General features: G+C 43.0%; 1 protein-coding gene across 1 annotated transcript in view; it reads right to left on the bottom strand.

The window, feature by feature from the left end:
• Positions 1–1,309: 1,309 nt before the first annotated feature.
• The window catches only part of TBCA (tubulin folding cofactor A), a 77,634-nt gene continuing 64,284 nt past the window's right edge, over positions 1,310–14,659 (bottom strand). The window contains exons 3-4 of the mRNA XM_060235852.1: positions 4,001–4,087; positions 1,310–1,581 (exon numbers count right to left, since the gene is read on the bottom strand). Of these exons, the coding sequence (XP_060091835.1) occupies positions 1,501–1,581; positions 4,001–4,087 (168 nt within the window). The 3' untranslated portion in view covers positions 1,310–1,500. The remainder of the gene's footprint in view (positions 1,582–4,000; positions 4,088–14,659) is intronic.

Here is a 14,659-nt window from a genome sequence, read left to right on the forward strand (position 1 = left end):
CTTTAAGATACAGTAGAACACTTTTAATAATTTATTCATGAAGTTAATCACTCAGTTCAATCACCATGCCATGCCATACCTTACAGTAAAAGTTCAGAATCCAAACTGTAGTCTAAATTTCCAGATGTTCAGCAGGCAAAGCATTGTTTAAATATCTAAGCACAAAGCTTCATTGTTTAGATTCTCTAAGCACTCACTTTATGAAGCCTTCTGTCCTGGCTAACTAATGAAAAAAAACTCTTACGAAAACAGTCCAGTCACAACTACTTGTATATAAAAAATAAAACCGAACCTAATTCCTACCCAAACTAGACACCTGTAAAGCAGCATCAGCCTCAAAATGATAACCATCACTAAATAGAATAATTACCCTTTGAAAATGTTTCTTTCTTTTTTTGCAAATTCTTGAAATAGACAACAAAAATACTGCCTGTTTATAGCTTCTGGCACACTTTTCTGTATGACTGGATCTACATAGGAAAAGACTCTACAGCAGGAAAGCAGATGATCAGAGCATGATTCCTCATTTAGTGGAAAGGAATCCTTGGACCCAACCCAGTGTTCCTATCACTTGATTACCACACTGAATGTGTAAGGTTGCTTTCACTGCAAAGCACTGTGCTTGAGTTGACATCAGGTGATGTAAAAATTATATTGTTTGCGATTAACCTATGATGGCTCATTCACAGATCAATTACACAGGCACTTTGTGCCTCACTGCCTAGAAATCCCTACAGAAAGCTGCTAGTCAAAAGAAACAGATTGTATATTATGTGTACTAATGCAATAAAAGCATTTAAGTAATTATTACCAGCTGATTTAACTGAATGCTGCCCTGCAACCAGGGAAAGAGATTCAAGTTTGGAGACAAGCTGTCATCATAAAACAAATGTTTTTTGGAGTCAAAGTTAAGTTTTCAAATGGAGAAGCCATCAGCCTTTCACTGCTGTAACAGCATTAATGCATGTCTTCCTATACACAATGAAGCATGCCCACAAGCACAATCAACTATGTAGAATACATTTGGGCACATCTGTATGAATACAATCCTTACAGTTCAAATAGGAACCAAGTACATACATATGCACAATAAGCCCCATACTTCATATTATGCTATACAATATACAAAGTTTCTGGGATTAGTCATGTGTGAACTGGTTCAATGCTTCCTAAGGAAATCTTGCAAAGTTTAATAAACCAAATGGATGTGATGATCCTAGTCAGGCAAACAGCCTTCAAATCAAAGATATAAACACTGAAAATCTGTCAAGCAGAGGTGTGATACCATTACAAAAAACAGACAAGAACATATCACATAAGATCATTTATTCATCAAATCTTCACATAAGAGAGAGGCTAAATCATTTGCCATTGTGTAACATCATTTTAGCAAGTCATTATTCTTAACACTACATGAAGTAATACAACAGTGGCCAAACATTAGCTGAGTGTGGCGATGGACCCAATACCAAGGCATAAATAAAGAAGTGAAAAATCAATTTAGACTACTAATTTTACTGACTCCAGTACATAACGTGCTTCTTTATATTCTTCAACTTCTTCCAATTCTTTTTCATTTTCCTGAAATGAGAAAAACCGAACATATTTTACCTGAACACAAAACAAGACTTTAACTGCTTTGAACCATACACCCCCCCCACACACACACAGCTTTTAAAATTACCATATGCAAAACAACCATCCAGGAAAGACAAAAACTGGTGAGGGGGGAGTAGAAAAGGGGGCATTGAGCTATAGTTACCATCTCAAGTGATTAGACTTTTTCTTCTCAGTTGCAGATACCTAGGGCTTTTGAAACAGCTTTCAATAATTTTTATACATTAAGGGAATTTTCCCCTATATAAGCCATTACTCATTCCATAGTGTATGAATAATGTATGACAAATGAAGTGTGGAATCTATAATTATGCCTACAATCTCTAATTAAACGAGAGATTGAAACAAAGCACAGCCCAATCAGAACTAATTCTACAAAACAGAAACTGGACTGAAGTTAAGAAATAAAATTCTATCTTAAATGAAATACATCTAGAAAATAAAGCTTCTTTTAAAACTATGCTAAAGTAAAGGGAAAAATTTGACCTACAAACTGTGCCAATTAAAATTAGCTACACGTAGGGTTGCAACCCATGGAAATGATGGGGCAAAATATCTGGAGAGCAGAAATATGTGAACAAAGCAAACCGGAAGAAAATTGGTGTGCATGCCCTAGAAAAGTATGCACAATATATATTTCACCTATATCAATTTATTGTGCAGCTTACACTTACAGTTTTGTAGATAATATAAGAGCCTTCCTCATAGCCCTCTCTTTAAAAAGACTTCTCAACTAAGCAAACTTTTTCTGTATGTATATATTTTGTTGACTGAATTCATTTTATGTATTTGACATAGTGAGCTATAGCCCACTATTCAATTTCAATAAACTGGTTAATTTAAGGTACTACATAACTCCTGTTTGGATTTTGGTACAACAGATTAGCATGGTGATGCCACAGTGGAAAACTAGTGCTGAATTTGGTTTATAACCTGAGTTGTGTTTTTAAAAAACACCCTTCATTTAAATGAAAAGGACAGAGCTGGTAAATTCACAGATTTTTTTTTCAGTGAAGGAAGTAGAAGCATGGAACATAGCTTGTCCTTAACAACATGCAAGTCTACACTGAATGTGCGTGCACGTGGCTGCAGCAAGGCTCTTCCAAGGTCTTTGATGTAATCCAAAGGAAAAGGGTTAAAAAGCGCCAAAAATTCTCTTTCTAGCACATCTGAGGCTGATAGACAAAAGTAGCAGCATTTCCAGATCGAGACAATCTGAATTCAAAGCTAATTTAAGTCAGAATGCTCTCAGTAATGGCAAGAGAAAAAAAAGGTGTTTTAAAATTTAGGCTTGTCTGCACAGCATAGCAGCTTTTTGCCTATTGCTTTCTAAATGCTCTCAAAAGCGATCCAGATTTTAAAAATCATTTAGAGTTCAAAAAACAGTCCATGCTATAATCAGTTTTGTAGCAAGAACAACAATCGACTGCTACCAATTTTGTTAGGGAATTCTGTTTGAAATTCTATTTCTTTATCTCAAACAGTGCGATGGATCACTGGATCAAATAATCACTGAGAGGCATTTAACATGAAAAAGCAAAAACGTATTTATTTCTACAGGGAAAGAGTACTGAGAGATAAAACAACAAACACTATAGAACTACACACTAGAACCACATGCTTAATGGAAGACCACTTCCTCCCTCTTCTTGACCTCTCTGCCTGAACAAAGGAAGTCACCTGACTAACTGACCAAACAAACAAAATAGGTTTTCCTGCTTCTAGACCTTGATTGACAGCAATCAGTATCTTCTTCCTAGGTCATGCAGACAATAGGGAATCAGGCACAGTATTAACCCTATAATGACTGGAACTTTAGAACATTGCAAAGGATATACAAAACAGATACATATTTCCAACAGATTAGACTGGTAGCAATTGGCCCAAGGTCACTTGCGGAGTTTCAGAGTTAAAGGATCTGAACCCAGATCTCCGAAAGTCAGCATGCTATTCTCTGCACCAATTAGTTTTCAATCTACATTAGCTCTACAGATATACAGCAGAAATTTGGGCCTGCAAGTTTTAACCTATTTAACTGCTCAATCAACCAACTAAAGCTGTATGCTATGCTTCAGCTAGTTAACTGGAAGGATTTTAATCAATGTAAAATAACGGGCACATGTTTAATTTTTAACTATTTAAGTCTGAGTACATTGTCAAAATGGAAAATAAAAATATTAAATACAGCACTGCCCCTTAAGAACAAGTATCAGCCTTTGTTTATTTAAATTTTCATACTTCAGTATTTAAAAACAGTACATGTATCAAGGATTTTGGTGTTAAGCCGACTTACATAGGGTCAATTAATTAGTTAAAAGACAGCTAATTAATCATCTTTTTATTTGATTGACAACCCTAAATAAATTATTTCTTCTGTACTTACTAATAACTGAGCAAGATCTGCATGAGCAGCCTCTAATCTGCGCTGGCAATCTGGAATCATCATTCGAGATTCTTGTAAGATCTCAGTCTGCAAAATGGAAACTCATGAACTACATGAACAGTTTAAAATAATAAAGTACAACTTTAATACTGACTATGAGTGGTTTAATAATAGGAAAACATTCTGAAGTGCAAACCAGTACACAAAACACAGCAGTTTATTTATTAAAGAAATGTAGTACTCTAGAACATTTTTTCAATAACTCAAGCAAAAACTGGTAAAAGCTTTCTGTGAAACATTTGTTTAAAAAACTCTTTAATATGAACCATTTCCCCTGCTGTCACAAACAGCTTCGTCCCAAATGGGATCAGCTGGTTATATAAATATCTCCTGCATCTTTTGAGTAATAAATAAAAACAGTGTTCAGATAATACCACACAGAGATAATTACTGCATGAAAAAAAGTTATTGAGTTATTGATCACATTGTATGCTCACTGCAGGAGGCTCTGACTAAAAGACAAAGGTAAAGAAAATGAAAAGCAAAGACCAGCAGGCTCATATTTTTGATGCTTATCATGCATAAAAAGTTATTACTTATCCTTGGGCTTCGTTTTAGGAGAAAGATTATTCTCACCATGCTCTTTGAGCAAAATTACTGATCTGGCACCCCACTGAATTTGAACATCTTGCATACATCTATAAAAGACAATTCTGTAATTGCACACAAAACCATCCAACATTATTTCACAGAATATTTTTAGCCCCCAAATTCATGCAATAACATGATGGTGTAAAAAGCCAATTCTACAATATATCTAACCTGGTTAAAAATAAAATCAATTAGTCAATCTATTAAGCATGATGATTCTTACAGCAGTGATAAGAATTTCAAGATTTCATGTACCTGTATTTACATAAATCCTGTTAACAGGATTCAGCCTACATGATTTCATGTGCTTCAAGCCGTGAAAAGAGCATGCCCCAATATGTCTGGCATGTGGACACATGCTTAACTTCTTTTGAATTTCACAGTCCACTGAAGACAAGTTTTCCCTCCTCACAGCCTAGTCAAGTTCTCAGAAGCATCTGTGCTGAACTTGCTTTTTAAGTGACATACCCTCATCCTTTAGAGTATTTCTCACTAGCTACTACAACAATCCCAAACTATGTCAGGAGTGGCCACACTTGCTTAACGTAACAGCCACATAGAATAAATGTCAGATGTTTGAGAGCAGCAAGACATGAGCAAACATTACACACATGTCTTTATTAAAACTTAATACTTCCTTTGCACAGAGAGATAAAATACATATGGACTTTACATGACCATGCTAGAAGAAAACTTTTTTTAAAATCTGGGAATAGCAGTCTTCATAAAACCAGCATAGAGAAAGATTAGGGAATTTTTTTTTTTGCATCAGTGGGAGATGGAAACACCAATGTACCTAATATATTACTGGCCACCATTTGCATCCATATGCATCTCTCTTTGCCTTGACACCAAGGTTGAAGAGCCAGTTTGGTGTGGAGAGCCAGTTTGATGTAGTGGTTAAGTGCGTGGACTCTTATCTGGGAGAACCGGGTTTGATTCTCCACTCCTCCCACTTGCACCTGCTAGCATGGCCTTGGGTCAGCCATAGCTCTGGCAGAGGTTGTCTTTGAATGGGCAGCTGCTGGGAGAGCCCTCTCCAGCCCCACCCACCTCACAGGATGTCTGTTGTGGGGAAGGAAGGTAAAGGAGATTGTGAGCCACTCTGAGACTCTTCGGAGTGGAGGGCAGGATATAAATCCAATATCATCATCATCTTCTTCTAAATACAGCTCCTACAAAAAGCTATGAAACTAAAGGGGAACCCTGCCCTGCCCTCTTTAATCCCATCCCTCCTTCCAGTGGCTCCCTCAGCTCTTGTGCTCTCTTTCCCCACTCTAGGTCTCCAGGTGACCTCTGTGATTGAGGAGAAGAGCTTGCAAGACTGCCTATTTCCCCCTCCTTCACACATGGTGGAAATAGTTGCCTACCTATGGGTCAGCACTGAGAGATTGACTGAGGTCCTGATGCTAAGCATGCTTACTTGAGAGTAAGCCTTGTTCCTCCTTGGCCTCTGGGAGTTGCACAATATGTGTAAAAGAGACGCATGTGGCTCCCAAGCCAGAGTTTGGCCACCCCTGAGCTATGTGAATCCCACATTAAGTTAAGCAAAAAGCAGTTCATGCCCTCCAAGCTGTCAAGACTATAAAGAATGTGAGGACTCATCCACTTGTTCTAGTCATAGGAAAAGAGAGGGCAAAAGGCATCATTTTGTGACTTTATGCAGGGCTATCAAAATCAAAGTTACATGACTTCCCTCAGGTAGTGCCATAGTCTGTTCCTCCTCAACCTCATGAACATTAATTTTCTGAAACCCTTTTTTCCAAATGGAAACTATCCACTGTACTGGTTTCAATGCATGCAATATATCTAAATACTAAAACACTGTTAGCAAGGGCAGGAAGGCAATACCAATCCTTAAAAGATATAAAATATGTAAAACTTTCCCCCTTCATTTATGCCAGTTCATACTCCAAGTATTCTCCTACAACAAGGGGGAGAACGAAACAGTAGAACTCACTTGAAGGTTTCTTTTATTCAGTGGGGCAAAGTCATTTAGCTGATAAGGTAATGCCTTCTCTGGATCCAGCCAGGGCTATGCAATTTTTTTTGCTAAACTCAACTGGATTGAATCAAGGCAGACCCTCCAGTTGTATTATAAGCTCAGCTCCCTAAACATCTATACACATATTTGTCATCTTTCTTTTTTTTGGGGGGGGGGGAGGGCAGGAAAATGGATAACTTCCCCTTCAGTGGGGGAAATCATCCAGCTGCGTTAACTGCCCAACCTGTCTCTCTGGGTGGGAGAAAACTTTTTTAAAATTCCAGAACTTTCTGTAGAACTCTCCTACCAAAAGTTGCATTAGCAGAATCTAACTGATCTATGATGTCTAACAAATGTAGAAAAGATGGACTAAGTGGCTGCTCTACAGATTTCCTCCACTGGTGCTCTCATGGAGAAGGCTGTCATTGTAGCTGTGTTCCTGGTAGAATGTGCTGTAACTTTTCTAGGGTACCATAACCCAGAGACACATATGACTTCTGAATACACAGACTAACCCAATGAGCTGCCATATCTTTCGATACCCTTTTCTCCAGTGATATGTTGCCGTGGGATACAAATAAAGAATCCAAAAGACTAAACTGTGCTGTCCCATTCAAACACACATCCAGTTTATCCCAGATCTTTATTTCTGGATGTGTAGGACTTGGGCAAAAAGATGGCAGTATCAGCTGCTGATTAGCATGGAAAGACTGATTTACTTTGGGAATGAAAGATCTGTTCTTAACACCATTTCTTTGTGGGAAATGCACAGCTCTCTTTCCACAGATAAGGCCACTAGCTCAGAGTCCCTTCTAGCTGAAGAGATTGCCACTTTCCATGAGAGATCTCAGCTCTATAGCTTTTAATTGCTCGAAAAGGGGAATCTGTGCCTGATAGGCAGGACCAGCTGCATAGTTCCCTTTAAGAAACATCTAACATGCTTGTTTGATAACAAGTTAAGTAACCTGTTTTGACCTAGTATAGTGGTAAGAATTGTTACCTTTCTCTTTAAAGCGTTGGGTCTAAGATCTTGCTTCCCAACATATTTATAAGATAGATCCAAGTAGTCAGCCACGTTGGTCTGAAGTAGTAGAATAAAATAGGAGACAAGTTGCACCTTAAGACCAACTTAGTTCTAGTTGGTCTTAAAGGTGCAACTTGACTCATATTTATTAGATGGCTTCATATAGTTCAGATTTTTGTTGATGGCCCATTTTTTAATATGGACCAAATATTGATATAACTATGTCTTGTCACCTGGCTTTCTGGACTGTACTATAATATCTATTATTTCTCTGGGAAATCCAGCTGCTTCTAGATCCATCCGCTCAATCTCCAAGCTGTCAGTTGTAGTCAAGCTGAGTCAGGATGGTGAATCTGACCCTGAACTAATAAGTCCTGTATATTCAGTAGTCTCCTGAGGGAGGAGAGGGGATTCTTATCAGTTCTGAGAACCATGGTTGTCTGGGCCAGAATGGGGCTATGAAGATCACTTCTGCCTTCTCTTTCTTTATCCTGTTCATGATTCTGCTGATCAGTGGAGTTTGAGGGAAGACATACAGAATTTTTAAAAATTATTTATTTGATTTATGAATTGCCTCATCCCAACTAGCACCAGACTCTAGGCGATGTACAACAATAAAATACATATGATAATCAGTAAAACCAACTGACTAAAATACAAATTACTAACCCAATGACATCTATTGCAAAGTTTCCACTTTCTAGACACCGCATCATGAACAGGGCCCCACCCCCGCTTGGGGGGGGGGAGAGGGAGTACCAGCCTGACAACCATTGCTGTCCTCAAGCAAAAGCCTGGCAGAACACCTCTGCTTTACAGGCCCTGCAAAATTGTAGAAAATCCTACAGGGCCCTAGTGTCTTCTGGCAGAGCATTCCACTAGGTCAGGGCCAGGACTGAAAAGGTACTGGTCCTTGTTGAGGACAGCCAGATGCCTTTGTGGCCAGGGATCACTAGCAGATTTCGACCTGTGGAGTGTAATGCTCTTCCAGGGACGTAGCAGAGGACGCAGTCCCATAGATATCTTGTCCCAGACTGCTCAAAGCCTTAAAGGTCTTAACCAAAACCTTGAATATGACGCTTTTGGCCACAGGTAAATCCAGGCATCTTTGATCAAAATGTCATTCAACTATGGGTAGGCATGAATCCCTTGCTAACACAATCTGGCAATCAAAGTGACTAGTACTTTGATGAAAACTTGCAACGATGAAGAGAGGCCAAAAGTGATGAAGAGAGCTTTGTATGTGTATCCTGTGACATGCAGTGATGAAGAGAGCTTTGTATTGGAAATGCTGTCACTGGGAGGCAAACATAGGAACTGTCTGGATGAAATGTGGATAGGAATATACAGATAAGCCTGTCTGAGGTCCAGGGATGTTAGGAAATTGTCTTGCTGTATAATCTGAAGAACAGAACACAGAGATTCCATCCAAAATTTGCATTTGCTGACCCAAGGTTGAGCTCTCTCAATATCAGGATTGCTATCCACTCTCTTGATCTCTTGGGACTACAAAGAGCACTGAATAGACCCCTTGGAAACACTGATCTGAAGGAACTTTCTCTATTGCCCTTATGTGCTGAAGATTACGTACTGCATCCAAGAGTAATTGGCATCTTTGCTTTGATCTGGTCACTGGAATGAACCAGTGTGGGGAAATAGATGAAAACTCTATCTTGTAGCCTTCTTGATAATAGAAAGAACCTACTGATCAGTTGTCAAGACTTCTCAGTTGTGGGTGAATGCCTGGAGTATGCCACCTATCAAATAGTCATGCATTTGGCTTTTTTCCTAATTGGGTTCTATCCTGCCTGCTAGCTGGGAACTGCCTTTGTTGAAATCTAGGCCAATAGTGAAAGGAACAAGAACGTCTGCCCCACATGGATGCTTTGTAACTGTGAAGGCATGGGCAGGTTTCATCCTAGTCCTTAGAACCTGAAGTTGAGGGCATTGCTCTCTTTTTCTCCTTTGTTTCCACCAGTACCTTATCTACTGCTCCTTCTCCAACAAGAAGTTTGTCTGAAAATTTTTCACAGACAGGTTAGATTTAGACATAGGATCTACTTTCCAATGTTTTAGTCATAAGCTAACTACTATAACCTGTATGGTATAATGGTTAAGAGCAGTGAACTCTAATCTGTAGAACCTGGTTTGATTCCCCACTCCTCCACATGAAGCCAGCTAAGTGACCTTAGGTAAGTCACAGATCATCTTCGTGGTCTCTGTGCTTCACACTCATGGGATAGAGTGCCTGCGCTGATCCCCGGATCGGTACCTAAAAAGCCCGGGATTTTTTCGTGCTTGGTACCAACGGGCATGCGCAGGCGTCCCAATGCGCATGCTTGCCAGCGCCAGAGCGAGGATCCCGCCAGTTCCTTTCTGACTGCTGTGCTGAGAGGATCTCCTTTCGTGTCCCCAGTCAGTAAAGTAATCTTAGATTGCTTTTTTCCTGTTGTATATAGCCCATTTGTTATTTTCTTAGTGTAGTTAGTTAGTTAGTTGTTAGATAGTTAGTGTTATTTTTTAAAAAAAACGTTGTTGGACTTGCCCTTTGGGGCTCAGTTTTCCCCCCATGTTTTTCCCCTCAGAAACTTTCCTGGGTGGGTTTTTTCCTGTTGTCTATGGAAAGACATTGGGGTTTTTTTAAGAGGTGCCGCTCCTGTGGAAAGAAGATGCCTCCCCCCCCCCCCCCCGACGGCCATTCCCACTGTCTTCTCTGTCTGGGCGAGGGACATCGCATTGACTCTTGCACACACTGTCCGAGTTTCTCCAAGCAAACCCGTAAGAATCGAGCGGCGAGGCTTTCGGTGGCGTTGGTCAAGTCGGAACTTCATCCTCAAACAATGGCATTGGGCCCGTCGGAACCGATGGGAGAGGCTGCGGCCCCTACGATCACATCGGCTGAGGTTTTGCCGATCAGGACCAAGATGCGCGGGCGTTCCACAAAACAGCCTTCTGAAGGGTCAGTGGACACCCAAGCTAAGACGTGTCGGGATGATTCGGGAACGCGATCATCCGCGCTGAAGAAGGTGAAATTGAAAAAGAAGCGGAAGAAGAGACCATCTCGCACCCCTTTGCCTTCGCTTGATGCTTTGACATCGACAGCTCCACCGAGGAAGATCCTGGCATCCCCGCGTCGTAGCCCTTCAGTGTCAAGAGGCAGTGCTTCGCAGCTGCGCCTATTGGCATCGGAGCAAGAGATTGACCTGACTCAACGCTCCCACTCTTCAGTGTCCAGCCGTCGCAGTGAGAGCGATTCAGTCTCGGAGGTGGAGGTGTCGGCGCCGATGGATTAGGCAAGAGGTCGGAGAGAGCTGGAACCGATTACAGTAGCTCGTCGCTTTCCACCGCTTCCACCATGGGAGCAACGCCAATGGCCTCCTTACGCCTATCCCTACCCACCGTACCAATGGTACCCTCCTCATCGAGAAGATTGGACCATATGTACCGTTTCCAAGAGTCCAGGGCTGAATTCCTTTTTACACACCCAAAGCCCAATTCGGTGATTGTTTCCTCCTCGTCGAAGGCCCGCAAGATGCACTCCTCTCCAACAGACAAGGAGGGAAAGAAGCTGGATAACTTCAGGAGGAAGTTCTACTCTGCTGGGGCGCTGGGAGTAAAGGTATCTAACTATGCCGCGTGCATGGCTAGATACCAATATTCAGTGTGGGAACAACTTACCCCCCCCTCCTGTCTTCCCTGAGTGAGGAGAAGAGGTCGGCTGCAAAGAAGTTGCAGAAGGAAGGCTTTGCTGTAGCCAAACAACAACTGGCTGCAGCAAAACACATGGTCGACGTCTCACTCCTGGCTCAGATCCACGGCCCTCCAGCAGGACACCAGGGCCTTCGTTGAAGATCTGCCCTTCGAGGGCGAAGGCCTGTTCAGCTCTACCACCGACAATGCGCTCCAGGAAATGGATAAAAGTATAAAAACTTCCAGGAACCTGGGCGTACCGGCATTTTCCAGAGCTGCAAAACAGAAACAGTGGCACAAGCCTTAGGCAAAGAAGCCGTACCAAAAGTTCTCCCCATAACAGCAGTGAAGACCTCGCTCTGCTCAACCTGAGAGTAGGTCCCCATACAGGAAGAACAACAGAAACCGTTACGCTTCAGCACAGACCACCGGCAAGTCCAACGGCACTTGCCCTCAAAAGCAGGGCCTTTGACTTTCTGGCAGCACGCGTCACTGTCCCCTTTTCCTTTTTGTCTATCCACCTCCGCCCATTCCTGTCAGCCTGGGAATCCATCACTACGGACAGGTGGGCGCTTTCCATCGTAGCGGAAGGTTACAAAATAGATTTTGCTCAGATTCCGAACCAATCTGTGGTAATTACCACTCCCCCTTCCCCACCTCTGCTGGCGGAGGTGAGCAACCTCTTACAGAAACAAGCCATAGAGAGGGTCCCGATGGAGGCCAGGACAGGAGGCTTCTACTCTCGTTACTTCCTGGTTTCCATCGGGACGGGGGGCTAAGACCAATCATGGATCTTCAGAATCTGAACAAATTTATTTTGTACCAGAAGTTTAGAATGTCCACTCTGCAAACAATTCTGCCCCTCATCAACCAAGGGGATTGGATGGCAACGCTAGACCTCGATGCATACTTCCATGTCAGCATCCATCCTGCGTTTGCAGTAGGTTCTCAGCACTTCCAGTTCAAGGCTCTTCCGTTCAGTCTGTCCACTGCACCTCGGGTGTTCACGAAGATGTTGAGCGTTGTGGCTGCCCATCTCCGGCTTCAAGGGATAGTCGTCTTTCCATACATCGACGGCTGGCTCCTTGTGGCGGAGTCGAAAGAGAGTTTGTCATCCCACATTGCCATCACTCTTCGTCTTCTTGACACCTTGGGTCTGCAGGTCAATTTGGAGAAATCACATCTTACTCCATCAAGGACAGTTCAGTTCATAGGGGCTTTGCTGGATACGAATCTTCATCGTGTGTTTCTGCCTCGGCAGACAGCGATGGACATTATCAACCTTGTTGAATTTCTGCAGAGTCGAAAGTGGGGCACAGCGCAGCAGCTGCAGCGGATGCTGGGGCTGATGGCGGCAACTACAAGCGTGCTGCTCTTTGCGAAGCTGAGGATGAGAGGCCTACAGCTTTGGTTCCTTTGTTAGTTTTGCCCGTTAAGGGACTCACCTCGAAAGAGGTTTGTAATTCCACCTGTGACACTTCAAATACTGCAATGGTGGAAGTCAAAGGACAACATTTGTCAGGGAGCTCCCTTCCATCTACCTGCACCAACTATGACTATCACAACAGATGCATCTTTATGGGGTTGGGGGGCCCACATGGACGATCTGTGTGTGGGGGGTCCTTGGCCTTTGAAATTGACTCACTGCCACATAAATTACTTAGAACTGCTGGCAGTTCACTTTGCTCTTCGGTCTTTCCACCCCATGGTGGTGGGGAAGATTGTTGCTCTGCTAACAGACAATACCACTGCCCTGTGTTACATCAACCGACAGAGAGGAACAGTCTCTTGATGGCTTTGTGCGCTGGCGCTGGATCTGTGGTCGGTGTGCATGGACCACGACATCTTTGTGAAGGCAGTGCATCTCCCAGGGGTCCTCAACTTGCAAGCAGACTCCCTCAGCAGGGGTGCGGCTTCCCCGCACGCGTGGGAGTTACAGTGGCGCTTCCTTCAACCCGTGTTTCAGCTCTGGGGGTATCCTCAGGTGGATGTCTTTGCCAGCCAAAAACCGGAAGTGTCCTCTGTTTTGCTCCAGAGGGGGCTCTGATCCAGAGTCGTTGGGAGACGGTCTGCTGTTCCCGTGGGAAGGTCGGTTCCTTTATCTGTTCTCACCTTTGCCACTACTGACGAGGGTGGTCAACAAGATCGCAAGAGAGAGACCATGCTCTATCCTGGTGACTCCCTGGTGGCCTCGCCAGAACTGGTTCCCGATCCTGCTCCAACTGGCAAGGGGGGGCCTTCTACCAGTTTCCGGCGGAACCAGACCTTCTGTCAGCTCAGGACGGTCATGTACTCCATCACAACGTGCCCCACCTGAAACTGACAGCGTAGTTCACTGACCCTGTGGGTTCTCTAGCAGAGTCCAACATGTTTTCTTGAACAGCAGGAAACTGTCTACCTGCGCTTCCTATGATAGGAAGTGGAGGAGATTTCTGCAGTTCTTAGTTGATCCCTCAGTTTCACCCCAAAGGGTGGGATTGTCAGTAATTTTTGTTATCTCTGGTGGATGATGGCCTTGTTTTTTCTTCCATCAAGGTTTATTTGGCAGCAATTTCTGCGTTCCATGAACCAGTTGAGGGGCACTCCGTTTTTGCACACCCTCATTCTAAGAGGTTTTTGAAGGGTTTGCTTAGGCTTCATCCTCCATCGAGATCACCCCCACAGTTGTGGGATTTGACTTTAGTGTTGGACAGGCTGACTCGACATCCTTTTGAGCCAATGGTCACATGTTCGTTACAGCTTCTATCTTGGAAGACTGCGTTTTTGGTAGCCATCACATCAGCACGCCGTGCAGGAGCGCTCACAGCTATGCGTTGTGACTACCCATATCTAGTTTTTCAGGAGGCTGGAGTGTCGTTAGCTCCTGATATTTCTTTTCTCCCCAAGGTGGTTTCTCAGTTTCACCTCAACTTAGAAGTATGCTTGCCCACTTTTCATCCTACACCTTCCTCGGATGAGGAACATAGGTTGCATGCTCTAGAAGTGAAGCGTGCTTTATTGTTTTATTTAAGTCGCTCCAAGAGTTTTCGTAAGGACCAGCAGCTTTTTGTTTCTTATGCTGCTCCTAAGTTAGGTTCCAGGATATCGTCTCAGCGGCTTTTGAAACGGCTCACTGAGATTATTAAACTGTGTTATTTGTTGGCAAAGAAGCCGTTACCTGGGCCTATTCACGGACACTCTACAAGAGCGATGGCGACGTCGGTGGCATTCCTGAAAGGCGTTTCCCTGATGGATGTTTGCAAGGCAGCCACCTGATCCTCTCCGCATGCCTTTATGAAGCACTACGCGCTGGACGTGCATGCTCAGCAGA

Source organism: Heteronotia binoei, chromosome 4, assembly GCF_032191835.1.
Source record: "Heteronotia binoei isolate CCM8104 ecotype False Entrance Well chromosome 4, APGP_CSIRO_Hbin_v1, whole genome shotgun sequence".
NCBI classification, from domain to species: domain Eukaryota; kingdom Metazoa; phylum Chordata; class Lepidosauria; order Squamata; family Gekkonidae; genus Heteronotia; species Heteronotia binoei.